Source organism: Macrotis lagotis, chromosome X, assembly GCF_037893015.1.
Source record: "Macrotis lagotis isolate mMagLag1 chromosome X, bilby.v1.9.chrom.fasta, whole genome shotgun sequence".
NCBI lineage: Eukaryota > Metazoa > Chordata > Mammalia > Peramelemorphia > Peramelidae > Macrotis > Macrotis lagotis.
The window spans coordinates 688,829,440-688,844,129 of NC_133666.1; the positions used below are offsets into that span (position 1 = coordinate 688,829,440).

At 39.0% G+C, this 14,690-nt stretch overlaps 1 protein-coding gene across 1 annotated transcript in view; it reads right to left on the reverse strand.

Moving 5' to 3' along the window:
- Window positions 1-14,690, reverse strand: part of PITPNB (phosphatidylinositol transfer protein beta) — a 77,289-nt gene that overhangs the window by 47,765 nt on the left and 14,834 nt on the right. The window contains exons 3-6 of the mRNA XM_074206203.1: window positions 8,133-8,281; window positions 2,500-2,591; window positions 1,219-1,226; window positions 645-719 (exon numbers count right to left, since the gene is read on the reverse strand). Of these exons, the coding sequence (XP_074062304.1) occupies window positions 645-719; window positions 1,219-1,226; window positions 2,500-2,591; window positions 8,133-8,281 (324 nt within the window). The remainder of the gene's footprint in view (window positions 1-644; window positions 720-1,218; window positions 1,227-2,499; window positions 2,592-8,132; window positions 8,282-14,690) is intronic.

Sequence of the window (14,690 nt, forward strand, 5' to 3'; positions counted from 1 at the left end):
ATCCTGTCAACCTTGGGTGGATGGCGAAGTGGGTGAATTCTTGGGAGAAGCATCCAGGCATGTCCTGTGGCCTCTGCCTCTCCTCCTCCCCCATCAGGCCTTTTGGCTATGTGACCAAATATTAGCGGTTCCCTTAGAGACAGAACGAAAGGCAAAATTGAGGCAAATAAACTTGTTGGTTCCAAGCATCCTTGTTTTTTAGAAAGAGAAGAAATGCAGGGCTCCACCAGAACTAGAAGACAGCCTAAATCAGGAAAGAACTGGTGGAACAAGACTGGTATCAGTCAGGTGGTCTGAAGGAACAACCTTTGGGGAAGTCGATAAGCATTAACTGTCTAGAACTAAGGGCAAATCTCCAAGGCCAGCCTAAGGCACATCATGTCAATCACCTTAGCAGGATGCTAACAACTTGAGTACTTTCAAAGCACTCTGCAAACCTTCTCTCACTCTGGCCTCATAAAGACCCTAATTCCAAGATGGGACTAGGAATATGTCCATTTTACAGATGAAAAAAACAAGGCTCAGAAAGGAAAAGCAGAGAGAACAGAGATAGCCCCAGAGCCTGGGCTCTGGATTCTAGCGGCTCTGCTGAGCTTCCCCTACCTGCCATAAGAAATACTCCCTGGGAAAGAGTTTGGACTTACATTTTCTACTGTTCCCAAGTCTGGTTTGTGCCAGGTTTCAATTTTTATGAAGAAGTCATCTTTCATATATTCATTCTGTGAAAAATATATCAAAAGGACATCAATGATCTCACCACTTTCTTCATGATTTTGTTTTACTTCATTTCAAAAACTGCAGTCAATCTGAGCCTCCCTGAGCATAACTTACCAGGAACAGATCTGGACAGATCTAAGCCTCTGACACTGAACCTGAACCCTCATCTCATTATAGTGCCCAGTCCCAAGTGAGCAAGGAGGGCTTCCTCTCAGATGGCCAGCTTGCTACCCTGAATGGGTCTTTCAAGCCCCCATCATTTCTGAGGCCCAGATGAAAGCTGCCCACCAGGGCCAAGGATAAGAGAGAGGTGGCTAAAGGCATGGATGGGAGAAGCCCAGACCCATCAGGAGGGGTGGGGAGGGGAGGAGTCATTCAGTGAGAAGAGCATGCAGCTGTGGGCAGTAGCAAGCAGAGGAGAGTAAATGGGTGGACAGCAAGGCACAGGGATCAAGTTAGAGAAATCAAAGAAACATAACACAGAAGGAACTGTTTACTCACCGTCACAACTGAGGCACATTGGATCAGCAAGCAAGGAAAGGGAAGAAATTTCAGAATGTATTAATCTGAATCAAAAACAATTCAACCTGATGATTCAATATCACAAATACTATCCTATTTACACATAAAGAACATTAGCAACTGAAGTCTGCAACTCGCTGCTTCCAATAAGTACTAAAATTCATTATAATTTTTGAAATCTGCAGATGATAAAATAAAAATTCAATTCATAAAGATAGCTGTAAAAATACAAATCTTTCTATGAACTGATGCAAAGTGAAGCGAGCAGAACTAGGACAACAGTGTTCACAGTAACAGTAATACTGGATGATAACTGTGATTGTCTTAGCTCTTCTCAGCAGTACACTGATTTAAGACAATTCCAAAGAACTCATGATAAAAAGTGTTAGCCGCCTTCAGAGAAAGATGATTTTAAACTTTTTTTTTCTTGGTCTGTGTTTTCCTTTCCAACATGGTTAATATGGAAATGTGTTTTGCAAGACTGCTCATGTATAATCTGTATCAAGTTGTTTGCCTTTCTCAAGAAAAGGGGAAGAAGGAGGGAGGAAGAGAATTTGGAATACAAAAGTTTAAAAAAACAAATGTTAAAAATGGTTTTTACATCTAATTCAGGAAAAAATAAAATATTTTCACTTAAAAAACCAAAGGTAAATACAAGTCTTATTTAATGGAGTCATTACAAAACATAAGGGTTTGAGAATCTGACATATCTCTGTCATACTACAGTACTTGACCAAAATAACAAGAAAGAACAGGATTAGAAAAAACAACATTTCTGATCTGTTTTGGAATGGGTTAGGTTTTTATTTCCCATGTCTGTTTCTGTAGCAGCAATAGGATATGAACAAAGTCTTCTACTTTGCATCTGTGATTGGTAACCTGAACCTTCAGATAATAGTTATTACTAGCAGTAACAATAAAATTACTAAGGAACAGCTTCCACCCTCTCTGGATCAGAGTTCTGTGGTTTTAAAACAGCCCTTCTCAAAGAACGATCCAGGAACTGCAGGTCCCCAAGACCTTTCTAAGAGGTCTGTGAGTTCCAAACTGTTTTCATAACAATACAGAGACATGTAAATGTCTAATATCTAACCAACATGAACAAAAGCTTTGGGGTCCCCAATCATTTCTCAAAGAAGTTAAGAACCACTGCCTCCATGAACAATCCGCAAAGGAGTTTCTGGCTGCTGGAGGGAAGCTATTCACCAGGGTCACCAAAAATGGGGAAGAAAGAAGCAGCTGACAGGGATTGGTGCTTACTTGTTCTACAGTAGGGATATGCATTCCAGGCTTTCTCATGAAATACCAAAGAGCCCTCAGGAGCAATCATCCTGACAAACCCAGGAACTTTACTGTGAAGAATAAAATAAGGAACACAATTTTAGCCACTCCCTTTTAGAATCTTTCATCAAAAACAATTACACTGAGCAAGTTGAATACTCTAGAGTTGACATAATTTTTTTTCAGTATTAAAGCAATTACGTGAAAACTAACAAAGCAATAAGAAAATAAATGGCATTATCATTAAAGGTACAATGAGTAGGAAGATGACTTCAAATAAACAGAAGTACTTCCGGTTGTAAGGCTACCCACCCAAAGCTTTGATTTTATCCTTACTCAAGGGCCAAGTGAAAGCTACTCAACTGGTAAAATAAATTGCATTAACTCCATCCCACATGCTGACATCTGAGAGGAAGCTCAGAAAAACAGCAAGTTGGAAGCAGAAGCTGTATTCTCCAAGGTTATGAAAGGAAAATTTTGAGAATGTAGACAACATTGAAAAGAGAAAGATAATGCAAATAATAATGCTAAAAAAACTAGTGGGTAGATCATTCTTAGATCCTTCTAGGGTCAAAAAGGTCATTAATTCACCATGTGAGAAGTCCAAATATTGTAAATATGATCAGAGTTGGAGACTAGGGTATAAGAGAAGCACCTAAGAATCCTAGGTGGGAAGAAGAGAGAATTCCAACTGAACTTGAGTGGGGAGAGGAACAGATATCCAGATGAATTGTCAGGTTCTCCCTCTATTCTCTTTCTTCTACCCTAAGCATTGAGGATAAGGAATTACCAGGGAAATACAGACAGAAAAGAACACTAAAAGTGAAAGGCAAAAAAAAAAAAAAGATGAGAGAGAATAGGGCTTCATGCTGGGTCAGCAGTTGTGACTGCTCTCATTTCTCTTGTCTTAGGTCCAGACATGAACAAGATTGATCAGGAAGATGATAAAACTGAGAAGCAGCTGAGGCTCAATTGAGTCCTTTCCTTTGGGTCCTTTCATTGAGCTGAAGTTCAATTGAGTCCTTTTGAGGGAGTTGAAGGGGTAAAGGCAGAAAGCTCTAGCCAAGGAGAGAGAGTGGGGAAGGGACACCAAGTCCAAACCAGCTCATCAAAGCAAGGTATGCATCCGTGTCTCCAAGCAGACCCTTCACTGAGTGCCATGTGGGTCATGGGTTCTAACTCTAGGCATCCTGGTTGATGGACATGTAAGGAGTCCAGTGATGGCAAGAAGCAGAAATCCTTGGGGGCTTCCTTCTCTTTAGTCCCTGTTCTATCAATATAACCAAAGCTAATTTAAGCGGCCTTTATTATCTGAGCCAAAGACAGCAGTGGCTCAAGTCCCATATTACACATGGCAGAATTAAAAAATGAGACCACAAAGACAAACATGTTTACAGATGTCTCCAAATCTTTACCTTAAAAGGGTAAAACTGACAAAGGCTAAATGCTGCCAGGGCTTCTATCCCATCCCTTCCAAGTTCATGGGAGGGTCAGAGAAAGGGATCTAAGATTTCAAGGAATGGAGGCCGAGGTAATTACTAATGTCAGGGAAGAGAGCACATAAAAACCACATGAAAAGAAGGTCTAATAGCTCCAAGAATCCTTATCCTAGGAAATGCAGGAAGATCCACAGATCAGCAAAGAGAGGATGGTAGGGAGCTTAGAGGTCAACAACTTTGGCCACCCCTCTCTCTCTCATTTCCCACGCCAATAAAGTACAAAGACTTGCCCAAGGCCACACAAGTCAAGGGCACACGTCTGGGACTAAAGTCCAGTGGCACTTCCCTTCACACCACACCACACAGCACCACATCACATTACACAGCACCACACAGCACACCTCACCACACTGCCTTCCAACTCCAAAAATTCTAGGCCCTTTTCTTAGGCCAAAGAACAAAAAGCACAGCTCCTCAAAATGCAGCAGTGTGCGAAGTCATTAAAGGCTAGCTTAATATCCACAGAGGACAATTTTTATCAGTACTGATAATTCCTTTTTCAACCACAAAATATGATTTAAAAGCACAACTCAATTTTTCAGAAAATGTACAAGATGTCAATTTGCATAATCATTATTAAGGTGGATTAATAAAATAATCACAAGTCATTTTCAGGTTTCTGTCCCAAAACTCCCACAGCATTTTACAAATCTATGAATGGCTGCTGTCCCAAATAGAGCAAAGCAGATGACAGTCAAGAGAACAATCAAATGTTCATCGGGACAGCGAGGTGGCTCAGTGGATATAAAACTGGCCTTGGAAACGGGGGAAGGTAAATCTGAATTCAAATCCAGATTCAGACACTTACTAGTGTATGACCCTGGGCAAATCACTTAACCTCTGGCTCAGTTTCCTCAATTGTAAAACAGGGATCCTGGAGAAGAAAGTGGCAAACCACTCCAGTATCTTTGTTACAAAAAACACACAAAAATGCAATCAGGAAGAGTCAGGCCCTAATATAATTTAACAACAATGACAGAAAGACAATTCTCAAACAATTTTGCATTTTTGCTTTAATTCATCAAGGCAGAATCTTGTGAGATAACCTACTACCTCAGGCTTCTTATTTTTCGCAAATCAAAAACTTGAGTTTTTCCAAGCAATTTCAGTGCATTGGCACAATAAGAGGAAACAATTAGGGTGAATGAAATCAACTTCATCTTTTTTCCATAAAGTGGTGGATGTTCATTTTAAGGGCTGGTTAGCTCCACTTGTCAGGGGATGGGGCTAACATGCTAATAAAGATTCATTCCCCTGCAGAGGCCACATTTGTTTCAAGGATAGATACATAATAGGTGGGGTACTGGAACTGGGTAGAACTGAATTCAAGTCTCATCTCAAACATTTATTCAAAGTTTGACCCTGAGTAAATCACTGACCCTTTTGGGCCACTGAGTTTCTTCATGTATAAATGACTGGTCTCTGTGGCTTCTACTGAATGAATCCATCAACAAGCATTCACCAAGTGCTTGCTGTGGACCAGGTCCTCTGCTGGACTTGATCGTTCCAAGGTTCCTTCCAGCTGGAGCTCCCTGATCCATAACCTTCAAAAAACGACCCCCTCATGGGCAACCATGCCATCCTTCTATCTCTGAGGCCATTTTAATGACCTTCATTTCTGCATGGCAAACTCAGGGGGAAGAGTGAGGATGTTTTTATACTCTGGGGCCACTAAGAAAGTGACAACGAAAGACCTAAGGCTTCAGATAAAGTGCAGGGAAATCTCCTCCTGTCTTCCTCAAGTCCATCCTCCCAAAGCCCACCAGCACACAACTAAATCCAAAGGGTAGGTTCTCCTCACAGGCATATCTGTGCTCATTTCCAAACGAATGCCTCCACAATTGCTCTGTGTGAAGGCCTGGGGGCAGCTCTCAAACACTTTGTCTGCTCTGGAGGGGGGGGGTTCCCCCTCAAACCTCTCTCAGCCTCTAAGAACTGGCCAGACTCTCCACCTAGAGGTTCCGTCCAAATGTAGACATGCTGCCCAAGGCGATTAAGGCTCTTGGTTAGCAAGTACCCATCATTTCATACTAGTTACAGAACAGTGGAATCAATCATCTGCATCTTAAATTACAAAGAAACTCAACTTGAATCTAAAGATTAAAGCTGTGGGAGAGCACAAGGCCTGGTGGTTCAATAGTGAATACTTGGATCCAGAGGCCCAAAGTGAGGCAATAATCACCATCTCCCATTTCAATACTTAACAAATGAGAGTAGTTGTAATCACACTTGGGCAGAGGTGATGGGATTGATCATCAAAAATGCAAGTAAATGCCCATATTTACTTTGAACGATCTTTAGGCATCTAGGTAACCTTCATTTCAACCAATAATTGCCTAAGGCACCTGCTCTGAGCCTTTTAATCTGACCCATTAACTAAAAGAAAAATCAAGTGCTAGGAGCATCAATATCTTTTCCTGTTTCCATCCTGTTATAGCTGGGCCTGTGAGGAGCCCAGGGACGAATCAGGACGAAGGAGAAAAACTAGGGAAAAGGCAGAGGTACTCTTATCTTGTCTCATCCATTGTAGGCCTTTCATTATCTAAATCATATCTAAATCAGAAGAGTGTCGTCACTGGCACTTTGAAGGAGAAAAACTAAAAGTGTTCAAAAAAAGTCACAAAGAAGATGAATAAGGGCCTGGATTACAAGAAGTTCCATGTTAACTATATACTATGTGGTGTATTAAGGGAAATGTGAAAAACAAAGTATGAAAAAAATGAGCATAAAGAAATAATTAAGCAAAAAAAAGTTAAACTGCATTTTACAAAAACATTATTGACCAACAAACCTTTGTTTGAGTTAAGCCCTCTATGAGATTATTTGAAAATGAACCAAATGAAATACAGGGTAAAAATGGGGGGGGGGGGCATTCTGTGTGATCAAGAAGAGAATCAGATACAATCCAGAGGACACCAGGAAGCAGGCGAGATGATGAGCTAGTCCTAGAGTACTCCTTGATTCAACATTCTTAATATCAAAGAAAATTACTAAAATCAAGATTTTTTTTGCCTTCTAGAATCCTTTAGCTGCTAGTCATATTCAAAATGTATTTTTTTGCAATCTGTGAACCAAAGAACAGGATAGAAATGAAACATCTTATATCACTATTTCCAGTAATATAATGGATAGAATTCATCAGTTCATGAAAACTTCCATGAATCTGCTCAGTAAATGATTCAAAAATATTAATAACATAAAGATAAAATTGTGTACTTTTCAGGTCTAACACAAACATCCACAAATCCAAATTAACCATTATTTATCTGTAGAATGTGTATAACCAGAATATATTTTAATGTATCAATTAATTAATATCATAATTTGTATATTTACTAATTTTCTTATAACTTTCTGATTATATTCTTTGGAGAAAAAAGCCCTTTTCCCCATTCAAGTAGAAGTATCCATTTTATGAGAAAATGAGAGAAATTTCCTTCAAGGTTCATTCTATATTAAATTTTATAAACAGTCCCAATTCTTTTTTTAGCACCACACAGGGTAATATCTATTATTTTTAAGGTATGTCCACTATGTAAAGAGACAAGCTATTTATACAGCAGAAAAAACATAGGCCTGAGAGTCAGGAAATGTCGTCCTGGGCCTGTCTCAGTCATGCCCACCCATGACCTCTCTCACTAACAAACCAGGGAGGCTGCAAGTTCCACCCAGCAGGCAACATCAAAGATGACAAACCTGCTACCCTTTCCTAGAGTATTAATGAGTGATTCTTCTTGGGCCTATTGGATAGGCCTGGAGCCCTAAAGTTTGGGGAAATGTCCAGTCTCAAGGTCTCTTCAAAGTTTCACATATACCAGCTAATACCCACAGCCCAAGGTCTTGCTACATTCCCAGAAACCCCTGAGCACCTGGGCCCTTAATTTTGCTCTGAGTCTGGCTACCTCCTGTTCTGATCATGCACTTACTTACCAGTTGGAATTGTCCTTTACATAATACAAGACAAGTCAGCAGAAACAGAGGGAGGGGCTCCCGCACTGCTGAAATAGGAGGAAATCTCCAAGTGGAAGGAAGAGAAACACAAGCCTGAACATGCCTAGGAAGTCAGCTAAGAAGGCTCCGTATTTCAGAGTTTTACTGAGAATCTTTGCTTACCTTTTTAAGTGGTAAATCTTGTGAGTATACTGGCCCTTCTCTCCATCCTCCTTCTCATAAGGTTCATTCGTTAAGACTTCAATGCCTTCTCCACCTCCTGTTTCATTTTTGCTGGCTTCAGCCACAGAGTAAAGTTGTCCAACCTGGTACTGAAATTAAAAAAAAAATATATCCACCTGAAAAATGTTTAACCAATTTCTCTGTGAGCAAAACCTTTCTCTTACTTATATACATATGTGTATGTATACACACACACACACACACACACACACACACACAAGTATGTGTGGCTATATGTGTGTGTGTATGCAAATAAAAAAAGATAGAGACTAAAGATGTGATTTCAGTGTAGTTATAGGCAATGGAGTCAAACTCAAAGAGAAATGGGGGCTCACTGATCCATAAAGAAAGATCCTGAACATATATTTATATATTTTAAAAAATAAAATAAAATGGAAGTGGGGGGGGGGGAGAAGCATCCTAAGGGCCACATAGGGACAGAATTTTAAAAGGGTTTGGTTTTTTTAAATTTTTATAACATATCACCCAGGTAACCCGTAGTCTGATCTGGATGTCTGAAAACTGGGAGAGGAAATTCTCAGATAAGGAAACTTTAGGGTGGTCTCATCCCTTCTTTGCAACCCTTCTGAAATGTGATGGCCCTTCCTTCCAGGGCCCAGAGTACCAAGGTCAGTATCTGCCCTCATAGGAGCTTAAACACAAGTCTTCTAAATCAGAGACCAGCTTTTTATCCATCAAGTCATGTTTTCTCTTTAGGAAATTATTTGTTGAATAATAATTTATAGTTTATAAATATAAAATTTTATATTAATTATAATAATTTATAAATTAAAAAAGAAAAGGAGGCCTAAAAGGAAGCCAAACTAAAGTATACTGAGATGAGGAACCCCCCCCATCCCATGACTTTACCAATTTTCCTGGGGGGGGGGAGGCAAGAGAGAGATGAAAACAGTGAAAAATGACTGAGAAAAAAAAAAGTAATGACTCGTGGAAAAGTAACAATTACTGACCAGAGTTTATGAATAACTTAAAATGTGTGACATCAGAATTAATGATAGGGGCACGGGTAGGAAGTGTCTGGACACTACTTCACAGAGCTGGTCTAACTAAGGCAACTTAGACCTCAGAAAACCCAGCTACTTTTGGAAGAATGCTAGCCTACCAAATACACTATTGCAGTCTTATAGGATTTTGCCCAACACCATAGGAACTAGTTTAATTTGATAAAGACTTATTAAATACCTATATTACACAGCAGATCTTCAGTCAAACATGATCCCTCGCTCACAAAGCCTACAACTATCTAGGGAAGCATCATATCCACATGGGAAAGATTCAACCTTTCTCAAAGAGCATCAAAAAGATTTCTGAAAGAAACAAGATTTCAAAGGAGCTAGATTGTTTCTTCCAATTAAAAAGCTACTCCTTTCAAATGTAGTCAAAATGACAAATGCCAAAATTGTCGTCTTTCTTACTACATGTTCCACAAATTGCAGACATAGAAGGCAGCCAGGTGGCATGGTAGATAGAGCACCAGCCTGGAGTCAGAAGGACCTGAGTTCAAATCTGATCTCAGAAACTTAATTGCTTAGCTGTGTGACCTTGGCCAGGTCACTTAACCCCACTGTCTGCCTTACATAAATAAAAAAAATTGTAGACATAGGATTAAGAAGCCAAAATTTAATTATGGGTAAAATAAACCTCAGTCAGGGACCCAGCAGAATGAATGACTGAGACAAGCATCTCAAGAGAGAACGAGTGAAGCACTGCAAAGAGACAGCCTCAATCGGGGTCCAAAGTCAGACCTCTGACTCATCTGGATCAGGCAGAGGACTTAGCCTCTCCAGGGTCTAGCCACATCACCAGAATGTGGAGCTTCCTCCCTCACAGGCTACTGTGTGAAGTAGTGAAGTGAAGTCACAGACTTGACAAAAGTCAAGAGATGAACAAAATAACCCAATCGAAGTACTGAGGCCTCTCTTCTGTGGATGAGAGTCTTTCCTGTTCACATTTTTATCCACACCGGACACTACTATGGGATGAAGGAGATTTGGTTGAGCAGCAGAGAACATGGAAAGGGCAGAGATTCAATGAACCACAATGTTTATTACATAACGTAAAGAGTAAACAGGGTTGCAAAAAATGCTATGGTGCTCTTCGGCCATATTATTGGCCTGAGAAATGGGCTGTTCCAGAAGGGGCTATCTCATCAAGTGCTGGGTTGAAACCTTAAAACATCATAGAAAGGTATGATTACTGCCCTTTCCCTAGGCAAGCCCTTACTCTCTGTGTGCCAGGGCTAAGCTGGACCCTAGGGTCAGAAAGTCCTTATTCTCCAGAAACTTTGATTTAGGAAGCAAGACAACAAGGATGGAGCCTAGAAAAGAAGCCTGGAGCCAGAAAGGAAAGGTCCTGGAAGGGCTTGTCTCAGGTCCAAGATCTCAGGACCCCCTATTTGGCAGCTGGGGACAAAAGGAAGACTGAAGAGAGTAAACACTGGAGGTAAGAAAACCAAATAGGAAGCTACTCCCATAGTCCCAATCAAGAAGAAAATGTGTGTGTGTGGGGGGGGGGGGGGGAAAGAGTATGGGAGAAAGGAGGGATTCCAAGAGCTGGAACAAGTAAAGGCTGAAGGATAAACTATTAAAAATTCATTTTAACCATGTTAGATGGATAGTTTGCTAAAATAAAATCCATTTCCAAACCTTATAAAATTACATAGAATAAAAATGTAACCCATAAAGAGATCAATTACAAAATAACATTTTCAGGGGCAATATGTTCGAGATAGTTGTTCTTACACTACACAATCTGAGGCTACTATGATTATCCTGTACCTTTTCTATTTTCTGATGATTTTTTTGCTATTATGTCTCCTGCTACCATCTGCTGCTTCTTGCTACCATCAATGTTTGTTACTAATAATACCTCCCATCTCTCTTCTACTCTGAAGTTTCTCCATCCTGGTTGAGAAACCAAAAAGCAGACACAGAAATCCCTGCCACATTGAGACTTTCCCCCATCACAGTTTCAATATATCACAGGTCAGCACAAGAAATGAAATTAGGTCAGCAGATGACAGAGTTCATGACCAAACACTCAGTTGAAATCTTACAACAAGGTATTATACACACTCCATAAAAGAAACCAAAAAATTTCAAACTTGGTGGGAAAGGAGTGTAAAATTTTTATAAGGATCTTTCAGAACATGGGATTGCCATATCCCTAATCCCCACAATATGGAAGGGATAACTATCTTGTCAAAATTGTGCTTAAAAAGTAGCTAGGTCAGGGCGGCTAGGGATAAAGCCTAAAGGGCAGTGGATAAAGCACCGGCCTTGGAGTCAGGAGTACCTGGGTTCAAATCCGGTCTCAGACACTTGATAATTACCTAGCTGTGTGGCCTTGGGCAAGCCACTTAACCCCACTTGAAGTAGCTAGGTCAATATCATACAAGAAAGTCTAGCTCTAGCAATAAGAAATGATAAAGAAATGGAAGGAATCAAAACTCACGCTGTGAAAATGTATAGAGAATCAACAAAAATTTAGCTAAAACAATTAACTTCATATCAAAGGAGAATACAAAATAAACTCATAAAAATCATCAGCATTTTTATATACTACCAACAAAATCCAGCAACAAGAGACAGAAAGAGACATTCCATCTAAATAACTATAGATAGCATAAAATACTTGAGAAGCTACCTGCCAAGACAAACCCAGGAACAGAATGACAAAACACTTTTCACACAATTAGTCAGATCTTCAAGTGAAGAAATAGTAATTGCTCGTGGGATATTCAGTGCTAATCAACTGAACTATCAAAAAATTATTTTCACAGAATTAAAAAAAAACAAAATTCATTTGGAAGAACAAAAAGTCAAGCATTTCAAGAATATTAATGAAAATGTATGAAAGAAGGGTGGTTCTAGCTATATCAGAATTCAAACAGTATTTACAAAGTGATAATCAGTGGGGCAGCTAGGTGGCACAGTGGATAGAGGACTGGCCCTGGAGTCAGGAGTACCTGAGTTCGAATGTGACCTCAGACATTTAATAATTACCTAGCTGTGTGGCCTTGGGCAAGCCACTTAACCCCACTGCCTTGCAAAAACCTAAAAAAACAAAGTGGCAATCATCAAAACAATCTGGTACTAGCTAAGAAACAGTGGTGGATCAGAGGAATAAATTAGGTACACAAAGCATAGTAAATGACCATAATGTTATCTAATGTTTGATATACCCAAGATCCAAGTTTTGGGGACAAAAGCTCACTATTTGACATAACAGCTGGAAAAACTGGAATGAACTTTGACAGAACTGGTTATCACAAGACATACCAAGATAAAGTCAAAATAAATACATGATTTCAACATGAAGGGTGATTCCATAAGCAAATTGGGAAAACGCATGGAACAGCTTACCTGTTAGGTCTATGGAAAAGGGAAGAATTTGTGACCCAACAAGAAATAGAGAGCACTATACAGTATGCAAAATGGATATTTTGATTACATCACATTACATCACATTTCTACAAATAAAATCAATTAAGATTAGAAGGAAAGCAAAAAATAAGGAGAAAAATTTTTTTACAGCAAATTTCTCTGATCTAGGTCTGATGATACAGAGAATTGAGTCAAATTTATAAGAATACAAGTTATTTATTCTCCAAATGATAAATGGTCAAATGCTATGACCTGGCAATTTTCAGAAAAAAATCAAAGCTATGTAATCATAGAAAAAAAATGTTGTAAATGATTGATTAGAAAAATCCAAATTAATACCTCACACCTATCAAATTGGCTAATGAAAAGGAAAATGACAAAAATTCAAAGGGATGTGGAAAAATTGCAACATTAATGTAATGCTGGTAGAGTTGTGAACTGATCCAACTATTCTGAAGAACAATTTTTTGGATTATGCCCAAAAAGTTATAAATGCTTGACCTAGCAACTATTGTCTGTATTTCAAAGAAATCAAATAAAAAAAGAAAATGAGCTATATGTAAAAAAAAAATATTTATAGCAGCTCTTTTTGTGGTGGCAAGGAATTAGAAACTGAGAGGATGCCCATCAACTGGGGAATGGCTGAACCAGTTATTATAGTATATGATTGTGCTGATACCATTATGCTAAAAAGAAATGATGAGCAGGATGGCATCAGAAAAACCTAGAAGATTTATATAAAATGATGCAAAGTGAAGTAAAGTAAAACACAGGAGAATATACACAATAGCAATATTGTACAGTGATCAACTGTACTTGGCTATTCTCAACAATACAATGATCCCAGACAATTAAGGAAGACTTAAGATGAAAAATGCTACCCACCTCCAGAGAAAGTATGATGGAGTCTGAATCCAGATTGAAGCAGACTTTTTTTTAACTTTATTTTTTCTTGTCTTTTTAATTTTTTTGGTTTGTGTTATCCTTTACAACATGATTAATACGGAAATACTTTGCAAGACTGCATGTATAATTTCTATAGAAATGTTAGCCTTTTCATTGAGTGGGAAGAGGGGGGGTTTTTGGAATTCATTTTAAAAATGAAATTTCTAAAAATTGTACGTGTTATTGAAAAATAAAATATAAAAAGTATTTACAAAAAAAGGAGAAAGGACCTACAAATAAGTGAGGAGACTAAACTGAAGACATCTGAGTTCTGAGCAAAGAGGAAGCACAGTGGGTAGTGCTGGGGCCTGGAGTAGGGAGAATGTTATCTCCCTAAGTTCAAATTCAACCTCAGATACTTACTAGTTATGTGATCCTGGGCAAGTCACTTTATCCTGTTTGCCTCAGTTTCTTTATTTGTCATACAAGATGGAGAAGGAAACAGCAAATCACACCAGTATCTTGCCACAAAAACCCCAAATGGGGTCAGAAGAGACAGACACAAGTGAACTGAACAAAAACAACAAATGTCCACTCAAGTACCACCTGGAACTGTTCTACAGCACTTGAGTTCTCATCAGGTTAACATCATTTTAAATGCATATGCAGCTTTTTCTTGTTTTATTTTTCTGATTTTGTGATAATTTATAATTTGACTTTAAAAAGTAATCTGATTAAAGCCTGTATCCAGGATTCCCAGATCTGAGGTGTGTCTATACAATTCTGGTAGGCTGGTGCAGATGTAGGAGAAACCCCTGGTTATTCAGCTTCCGTGGGAGTTTTTATTTATTTTGAATTTAGGATTCTATAATGATGAATAAAGCACTGGATACAGTTAAAAAAATAAATTTGAAAAAAATCAAATCCCAAATCCTGTCCAATCAAAATCCTAGTAACTGTTGTCTACAGATAGCCCTCCTTCCTCAGTATGGTATCTGGCTCACAGTTTCTCACTCCTCCCAATTTTGCCCTCATTCCTCGAGACTCCTACAAACTGGTTCTCCCTCAAAGCTAACCACTATGTTCACAACCACTGCACTCCTCTCCATTTCAAGAATTCCAAAATCCTCTTATCCAACCATAACTTTTTTTTTCACCTCTCCCTCTGGCTCCCCTTACCAAATCTAACTATTCATCCCCATTCACA